Genomic DNA, 9,876 nt, shown 5'->3' with positions numbered 1-9,876 from the left:
AGTGCACATTAAAAGAAGTGTAACGGCTACAATGGGGAAGGTTGGAAGATGGGAGACCTTATGCTTTTAAGAGGTCCATTCAGTAGTCTGATAACACTGTTCCATTATGGTTTCAAAACTCCCAAAATGGAGTAATTGGATTGTTAACACATCAACCTATCAGTATTGCCATATTGCGATCTAGTGATAAATGTAATCTGGGGTTGGAATTTTTATTTTCCTGATACATTTATCTTTATATTCAAATCAGCAAGAGGGCGGCATGGTGTTGCAGCAGTAGAGTTGCTGCCTTACAGCGCCAGAGATGTGGGTTCGATCCTGACTATGGGTGCTTGTTTGTATGGAGTTTGTACGTTCTCCCCGTGACACTGCATGGATTTTCTCTGGATTTCCACCCACAGTCCAAAGACGTACAGGTTTGCAGGCTAATTGGCTTGGCATAAATGTAAATTGTCCCTAGTGTATGTAAGATAGAAACACAGAAACATAGAAAAATAGGTGCAGGAGTAGGCCATTCGGCCCATCGAGTCAGCACCACCATTCAATATGATCATGGAAGATCATCTAAAATCAGTACCCCGTTCCTGATCGCTGGTTGGTGCGGTCATGGTGGGCCCAAGGGCCTGTTTCCGCACTGTAGCACTAAACTAAAGTAAACTAAATTAAACTAAACAGCTGAACTCTGAAGCAAAAAAAATACACTTGGTAACTTGGTAATTACAGGTTCAAACACAACATTGACATCCTTGTCTACGTTTCCTTGTTGTACCATGTAAACTTTGAAAATCCCTAGAGTCTCTTCGTAATGTCTCTTCATAATATAGATAAGCCTTTGACGTAAAATTTGAAATAGAATCATTACTTTAACAACAACAAATAACCAAAGTCAGCACCGGCGACAACCTACGTCACCTGGCGACAACTATGTCACCTGGCGACAACCTATGTTAACCTGGCGACAACCTACGTCACCTGGCGACAACTATGTCACCTGGCTACAACCTACGTTACCTGGTGACAACTACGTCACCTGGCGACAACCTACGTTACCTGGCGACAACTACGTCACCTGGCGACAACTACGTCACCTGGCGACAATTACGTCACCTGGCGACAACTACGTCACCTGGCGACAACTACGTTACCTGGCGACGGCTACGAAGGGTTTCGGCCCGAAACGTCGCCTATTTCCTTCGCTCCATAGATGCTGCTGCACCCGCTGAGTTTTTCCAGCAATTTTGCGACAACCTATGTTATCCTGGCGACAACCTACGTTAACCTGGCGACAACTACGACAGCACCTACGTCAGGAAAAGTCAAGCTACGCACATTGGCGTCAATTCCACTGTTGCCGACTGTCTCTGAAAATTTTTCAACATGTTGAAAATCCAGCGGTGACCAGAAAGACGCTACGACTCTTTAGGCGACTGAGGAGACACCCCGGCGACCATGTGGCGACACCCCGGCGACCATGTGGCGACAGCCTAGTCGCCTAGAAAATAGCCTAAGTGGGACAGGCCCTTTAGAAGTCATTTCAGATTTGATGATCAGAAGGTATACAAAATATTGAATTTCTCTAACAGCAATAAATTCGATTTTTGAACACATGTTACCAATGGGTAATCAATAATGTTTTATTAATCGATAATGTTTTATTATTAATGTTTAATGTTTTATGTGTCGTTTCTAACTGTCACTGTATGTCATGTTGTCAATTTGGAGCGGAGCACCAAGGCAAATTCCTTGTATGTGAATACTTGGCCAATAAACTTATTCATTCATTCATTTGTTCATTTGTGATACTGTATATCTTAAACACTGCAATAAAAAAATGGAACGCAACTCTCTGAATTGTATTGTATGTTACAGTTCTATGTCGGTGTCATGAAAAGTGACAGGTGATTAGTAAACATGGGTCTCCTACCTACAAACAGTTGGCTGCTGAGCTGTAGCTGGATGTGCCCATCAGCAGGGGCCTCTTGGGACCTTCTTGGGAGGTGATCCACTTGAAGAGATGCCTCCTTGACATTCCGTTCTGCTTCAACGTAATGCCATTGATTGTCGTTCAAATGGATGGGTGATTTCACAGTAGCTTCCAATGGTCCATTACCCACATCGAATGAGAAAACCACTTCCATTGGAGCTGAAAGTTACACAAAGAGTATACAACCAGAAGTAATTGTCATTAAGGTGAAAAACAGTTTTCACTAACAGTGCCAAGCTTAGAATAAAGACTTAGTTCTATTAGTCCAAACTTAATATTGCTGAAGGCTTAGATTTCAGTTTAGCTTAGTTTAGAAACATAGAAACATAGAAATTAGGTGCAGGAGTAGGCCATTCGGCCCTTCGAGCCTGCACCGCCATTCAATATGATCATGGCTGATCATCCAACTCATTATCCCGTATCTTCCTTCTCTCCATACCCTCTGATCCCCTTAGCCACAAGGGCCACATCTAACTCCCTCTTAAATATAGCCAATGAACTGGCCTCGACTACCCTCTGCGGCAGAGAGTTCCAGAGATTCACCACTCTCTGTGTGAAAAAAGTTCTTCTCATCTCGGTTTTAAAGGATTTCCCCCTTATCCTTAAGCTGTGACCCCTTGTCCTGGTCTTCCCCAACATCGGGAGAAATCTTCCTGCATCTAGCCTGTCCAACCCCTTAAGAATTTTTTAAGTTTCTATAAGATCCCCTCTCAATCTCCTAAATTCTAGAAAGTATAAACCAAGTCTATCCAGTCTTTCTTCATAAGACAGTCCTGACATCCCAGGAATCAGTCTGGTGAACCTTCTCTGCACTCCCTCTATGGCAATAATGTCCTTCCTCAGATTTGGAGACCAAAACTGTACGCAATACTCCAGGTGTGGTCTCACCAAGACCCTGTACAACTGCAGTAGAACCTCCCTGCTCCTATACTCCTTTTGCTATGAAAGCTAACATACCATTTGCTTGCTTCACTGCCTGCTGCACCTGCATGCCTACTTTCAATGACTGGTGTACCATGACACCCAGGTCTCGCTGCATCTCCCCTTTTCCTAGTTGGCCACCATTTAGATAATAGTTTAGTCTAGTTTAGTTTATTATTGTCACGTATATCGAGCTTCTCTCAAACTTCTACAGGTGCACAATAGGGAGCATGCTGATCGGTTGCATCGTGGCTTGGTACGGCAACTTGTGCGCCCAGGGGCGGAAAAGGCTACAAAAAGTAGTAAACACTGCCTAGTCCATCATCGGCTCTGACCTCCCTACCATCGAGGGAATCTACGGCAGCCGCTGCCTCAAAAATGCTGCCAGCATCATCAAGGACTCACACCATCCTGGCCACTCACTTATCTCCCCACTACCCTCAGCCTGAAATCTACAACATCCAGGTTCAGGAATAGCTGCTTCCCACAGCCATCAGGCTACTAAACTCAACTCATACAAAACTCTGAACATTAATAGCCCAATGCACTTTATCTGTTTACTTATTTGTGTGTGTATATATTTATTCAATGGTATATGGACACACTGATCTGTATTTATGCCTACTATATTCTGTTGTGCTGAAGTAAAGCAAGAATTTCAAGTTCAAGTTCAAGTGAGTTTATGGTCATGTGTCCCAGTATACGACAATGAAATTCTTGCTTTGCTTCAGCACACAGAACATAGTAGGCATTTACTACAAAACGGATAAGTGTGTCCATATACCATTATATGAATGTATACACACATGAATAAATAAACTGATAAAGTGCAAATAACAAAAAGTGGTTATTAATAATCAGAGTTTTGTCCGAGCCAGGTTTAATAGCCTGATGGCTGTGGGGAAGTAGCTTTACACCATAACATTTGAAAAAAACATTATTTTAATGTCATTCATGCCCTCATAATGCCCCAGAGTGGTTAAAAGCTAAATAAATATATCTAAGGCCAATTAAAGTTGTCAAAAATACAACAGTTACCTGTAAATTTGCACAAAGGAAATCTCATGTAGTAGGTCTTTTGAATAACTTTCGCTAGGGCAGTTTGAACCCCAGCCGTATGAACATTGACTTCTCTAATTTCATGTTGTCCTCTCCTTCTCCCCTTCTCAGCTCTCCCTCAGTCCACTAGCTCCACCTATTCCTTTCTTCTTCCTGCCCCCCCCCCCCCCCCACCCTCACATCAATCTGAAGAAGGGTTTTGACCCAAAACATTGCCTATTTCCTTCGCTCCATACTGTAGATGCTGCCTCACCCGCTGAGTTTCTCCAGCATTTTTGTCTACCTTCGATTTTCCAGAATCTGCAGTTCCTTCTCAAACCTACTTTAGTATTCTTGATTAAGAGATAAATATTGGATGAACTGATTATTGGATTAAATACTGGCATTAATTCCACTGCCTTTTCTCATGGGACTAGATTCACCCAGCAAGACATCAGACACTGATTTGACACTTCATTTAAAAGATTGCCCTGCTGACAATGTGGCATTCCTCTCAATACTACATTAAAGGGGTGTTCCACTTAGGCGGCTGTTTAGGAGACTGCCAGGGCCACCTGGCGATAACCTACAACAGCACCTACGTCAACCTACGACAACCTTCGACAGCAAAAATTGTCGCCACTGTCGTGGAAAATCTGTCAACAGGCCCTTCGGCCCACCGAGTAGGCGCCGACCAGCGATTCCTGTACACTAGCACAATCCTATACACTAGTGACAATTTACGATCTTTACCAAAATCAATAACCGACAAACTGGAGCACCCGGAGAAACCCCCTGAACAAACTCTGTACAGACAGCACCCGTAGTCAGGATCGAATCAGGGTCTCTGGCGCTGTAAGGCAGCAATTCTACTGCTGCGCCACAGTGCCGCCCACTGCCGCGCAAACTGTTAATTTTTATTTAATTACTTCTCCTAGTATTCAGCTACTAAAAGAACAAACTATATTTTATTCACACTTAAACATGAACAATATTAATCGATAATGTTTTATTATTAATATTTAATGTTTTATGTGTCATTCCGAACAGTCACTGTATGTCATGTTGTCACTTGCGGGCAGAGCACCAAGGCAAATTCCTTGTATGTGAATATTTGGCCAATAAACTTATTCATTCACTATATTAATTCTATAGATGTAGATACCATGGGCAAAGCCAATGTCTACTCCACATCCATGAACTGGAAACAGCGGGATATAACTGAATGACTTGCCAAGTCAGTGTGAATGAGCACCATATTTTATGATTACCAAGGAGGAATGGATTTGATTCCTGGAAAGTAAACCTGCCCTTTGCTACAAGGATCTAAAACAAACACAAGCTGCCTCAACTCGAGGAGGATTTTGCAATTTGAATGGTGACAAAAATAAAAATATTCCATGTTTTCACTTCCTCCTGTAAATTAAATTTAAATTGTTGTATTAGCATCGTTATGTCCTGTTCCAGGTTATTATTCATCTGATTCTGCAAAACTTGGACTCCTCGATTAAACCACATTGCCAAGAAATCAGATATTCGTTGAAAGTAGACTGATATGTTTACTTCACAATGATGAATAAAAGATGATTTTAAATCGCTTTGATGCCATGTGATACTGTTACGATTTTAGATAGTCATAATTTGCAGAAGGCTGCAGAGAGCATGATAGCAAATCACGGCACCTCGGTGTGAATATCTAGAAATTACTACCTTGACTTCAAAGCCATTTTAACATATGCACCTTTGATCTTCTCCCTGTTATTACAGAGAATATCATACAGATGTATTATGAATTACAACCCCAGGATGAAAATTCCACATTGGTCGAAACCTTACGCAGTCAAAGTTGCCACTAATGCATACAGTTATCCAGCTCCTCTCTGAAGATGACAACATAATTAGATAAATAGCATGCATCATTTACCGCAAAGGTACTTTCATTCCCACTCAGAATATTAATAGAATCATGTTATTAAGTCTTCAGTGAGACGACAACAAAATTTAGTTTGTTTTTTTAAAACTGCCCAGTATTGCAGAAAGTTTCGAGAAAATAACTGCACTCGACGGCCAACAAAGAGGCAACAGGTAACCTGTACAAATGGCTTAAATTTTGGGAGGGGATTTAATGCAAAATGAATGAAAGTTCAAATGAAACAATAAGCTAAGGACATTTTGCTGTTGGTTTACATTAATAAAGCTCTGTGTCGGCAATATATTTTATAACATCAACCTTTCCAGGCATGAGCATGGGTTAGTGTATGATGAGTGTTTGACAGCACTGGGCCTCTACTCGCTGGAGTTTAGAAGGTTGAGGGGGAACCTCATTGAAACTTACAGAATTATGAAAGGCATAGATAGAGTGGATGTGGACAAGAATGTTTCCACTGGTGGGAGAGTCTAGGACCAGAGGTCATAGCCTCAGAATTAAAGGGCACTCTTTTAGAAAGAAGGTGAGGTGGAACTTCTTTAGTCAGAGGGTGGTTAATCTGTGGAACTCATTGCCACAGATGGCTGTGGAGCCCAGGTCAGTAGATATTTTTAAGGCAGAGATAGACAAATTCTTGATTTGACAGGATCAATGGATATGGGGAGGAGGCAGGAAAATGGGATTAGGAGGCAGAGATCAGCCATGATTGAATGGTGGAGTGGACTTGATGGACCGAATGGCCTAATTCTATACCTTATGAACTTATGAACCTTGTATATTGCTTTAAGAATGTGGATGTTGCCTAATACTGTAGAAACTGACTAATTACGCACCAGATGTGATTTTGGTGTAGAAAGTGTCATTCAAACACACGACTAAAATCACTTAGCAAGAGAAAAATAAGGGGGATTTTGAGTTTTTTTAGTTTTGTGCCTTAGAGATACAGCAAGATAGACAGACAGACAGACAGACAGACACAGCCAGACAGACAGACAGACAGACAGACACAGACAGACAGACAGACAGACAGACAGACAGACAGACAGACAGACAGATGGACAGACAAATAGACAAATATAGAGAGTGAATGAATGAATGTTTGCAAAATAATTGCCTAAATGTTTCTGCTTCCTCATCCGTGGGATGAGAGAGTTTTATATTCTGTGTGGCTTTGGTGAGCCGAAGGGCATGTTTCCACACTGCATCTCTTTCTGGCTCTCTGACAGCAATCTCTGGAAAAGTGCATGCTAATTCCAACCCCATGCCAGAATAGACTAGCATTGGATCACAAAAGCAGGTTTGAGGCTGAAGGTGGATGTGACAGTGGTGTTTGAAGAGGCTTTTGGATAGGCACATGGATCTGCAGGGAATGGAGGGATATGGATCATGTACAGGCAGATGAGATTAATTTAACAAGGCATCAGATACTCCAGCACAGATATTGTGGTCCAAAGGGCCTATTCCTGATCTGCAGTTTTCTATGGTGGACACAAAATTCTGGAGTAACTCAGTGGGACAGGCAGCATCTCTGGAAAGAAGGAATGGGTGACGTTTCGGGTCGAGACCCTTCTTCAGACTGATGTCAGGGGAGTGGGTCCAGCATTTTGTGTCCACCTTCGATTTAAACCAGCATCTGCAGTTCTTTCCTGCAGTTTTCTATGTTGAAGGTTCTACAATTTAACAGTCTGCCACAATTACCAAAGCAAATTGTCCTCATCCCTAGGTGGAAGATGAACTTGTGAAAACAGCTAGGATATTTTGTAAAAGGTGTTTGAGATTCTGGAGGAGTAAAGATTAAAAAAATAGCTCAGCTTTAAACATTTATTTAATAATTATTTTCGACCTGTTAATGAGGAATTTAACACCCACTATAGATTGAATGTCATGTGTAAATTATGCCTATCCTGAAAACATTCCAAATGTATCACAAACTCATAATCTTTTAAGGTATGGAATTAAGATGGAAGGTTTACAAGAATGATCCCAGGAATTAGAAGGAATTAACCTATGATGAACATTTGTCGGCTCTGGGCCTGTGCTATCTCAAGTTTAGAAGGACAAGGGGAGACCTTGATGAAACATGCAGAATAGTGAAAAAGGCTTGGATCGAGTGGACGTGGAGAGGATGTTTCCACTACTGGGAGAGTCTAGGACCAGAGGTCATAGCCACAGAATTAAAGGACGTTCTTTTAGGAAGGAGATGAGGAGAAATTTATTTAGCCAGAGGGTGGTGAATCTGTGGAATTATTTGCCACAGAAGGCTGTAGTGCCCAAGTCAGTGGATATATTTAAGGCAGAGACAGATAGATTCGTGATTAGTACAGGTGTCAGAATTTGTGGGGCGAAGTCAGGAGAAATGGTTAGGAGGGAGAGATAGATTAGCCATGATTGAATGGCGGGGTAAACTTGATGGGCTGAATGGCCTAATTCTACTCATAATATCACTTATGACCTTATCAGCTGCTCCTTGAGGTACCAAGGTCTAATCGGAAGCTCAGAGGGAATAGAGCCTTTTCTGTTGCTGCCTCGGCACTCTGGAACACCTTGCCGCTGCAGATCAGACAGGCCCCTTCACTGTCCATCTTTAAATCCTCAATAAAAACTCACTTTTATTCACTATTTTTAGTGCTTTTAATGTCTTTTAATTTTTACTGTTTTTATAGTCCTGTCGTCTTAATGGTTTTAGTAGTTTGTAATAACTTTTTGTTGACTTCCCTTGTACAGCACTTTGTGGTAACTGATGTTGTCTAAAAGCACTTTATAAATAAAGTTATTATTATTATTATTATTATTATTATTATTATTATTATTATTATTATTATTATTATTATTATTATTATGTATTTAAACAGGTTAGGATTGGTTCCTGATTGTAGTTTTCATTGGCGTCCTACTTACAGTTCAGCTCGATCCTGATGAAATCCTTGATTCCCAGATTCTCCAGGAAAACTCCTGAGGAAGCAGTTGTTTTGAAGAAAAATGAAATGTCCGCACTCAGCTCTCCATGGAAAGTTGGGAAATGGAGATATGAACTCTCAGTGTTAAACGACGCCGCATTCCAATAATTACCTGGATGGAGAGAGAAATTTGAACTGATGATTAGTTGTCCAGTGGCATAGCGCCAGAGATTATGATCCGATCTGACCTTGGGTGCTGCCTGTGTGGAGTTTGCACGTGTACGCATGGACTTCCTCTGGCTCCGGTTACCTCCCACATCTCAATGATGTGCGGGCTGGTAATTTAATTGGCCCTCTGTCAAAATTGCCCCTAATGTTCCAGAATGGATGAGAAAATGGAGTAACAAGAACTAGTGTGAACAGGGGATCAATGGTCTCCATGGTCTCGGTGGGACCTGTTTCCTTGCTCTACCTCTGAACTAATGGGCGGCACGGTACATTTGCTGCCTTACAGTGGCAGTTATCTGGGTTCAATCCTGACTACAGGTGCTGTCTGTATGGAGTTTGTATGTTCTCCCTGTGACCTGCGTGGGTTTGCTCCAGGTGCTCCGGTTTCCTCCCACACTCCAAAGACGTACAGGTTTGTAGGCTAATTGAATTTGTAAAATTGTAAATTGTCTCCAGTGTGTGTAGAATAGTGTTAGTCTGCGTAGATCACTGCCTGGCGCAGATTCGGTAAGCTGAAGGGCGTGTTTCCTTGTTGTATCTCCAAACTAAAGGATACTTAACTCAACTCAAGTCAACTCAATTTAACTCAACTCAACTCATCTCAACTCGTCTCAACTCATCTCAACTCTCGTAAATTTAACAAATGACTAAAATCCTGTTTGTAAATGTTTTGCTCAGCCTTGGTTTCACGTCCTGTCTTCCCTCCTTAAGTTGGAAAAGGTGCAGAAGATATTCATGAGGTTGATACAGGGACTGTTGGCCTTGCGTTATAGGGAGCGACTGGAAAGGCTGGGGCTTTTTTCATTTGAACGTAGAATGCTGAGGAATGGTATTGGTTGATTTACGTGCACCAAGACACAGTGAAAACTTTGCATGTTATT

The 9,876-nt window shown here is 41.7% G+C and overlaps 1 protein-coding gene across 1 annotated transcript in view; it reads right to left on the bottom strand.

Moving 5' to 3' along the window:
• The window catches only part of LOC129699106 (contactin-associated protein-like 5), a 682,034-nt gene that overhangs the window by 220,050 nt on the left and 452,108 nt on the right, over positions 1–9,876 (bottom strand). Inside the window, exons 16-17 of the mRNA XM_055638765.1 lie at positions 8,769–8,939; positions 1,925–2,143 (exon numbers count right to left, since the gene is read on the bottom strand). Of these exons, the coding sequence (XP_055494740.1) occupies positions 1,925–2,143; positions 8,769–8,939 (390 nt within the window). The remainder of the gene's footprint in view (positions 1–1,924; positions 2,144–8,768; positions 8,940–9,876) is intronic.

This window comes from Leucoraja erinacea, chromosome 7 (assembly GCF_028641065.1).
Source record: "Leucoraja erinacea ecotype New England chromosome 7, Leri_hhj_1, whole genome shotgun sequence".
NCBI lineage: Eukaryota > Metazoa > Chordata > Chondrichthyes > Rajiformes > Rajidae > Leucoraja > Leucoraja erinaceus.
This window is presented reverse-complemented; position numbering and strand designations above follow the sequence as displayed.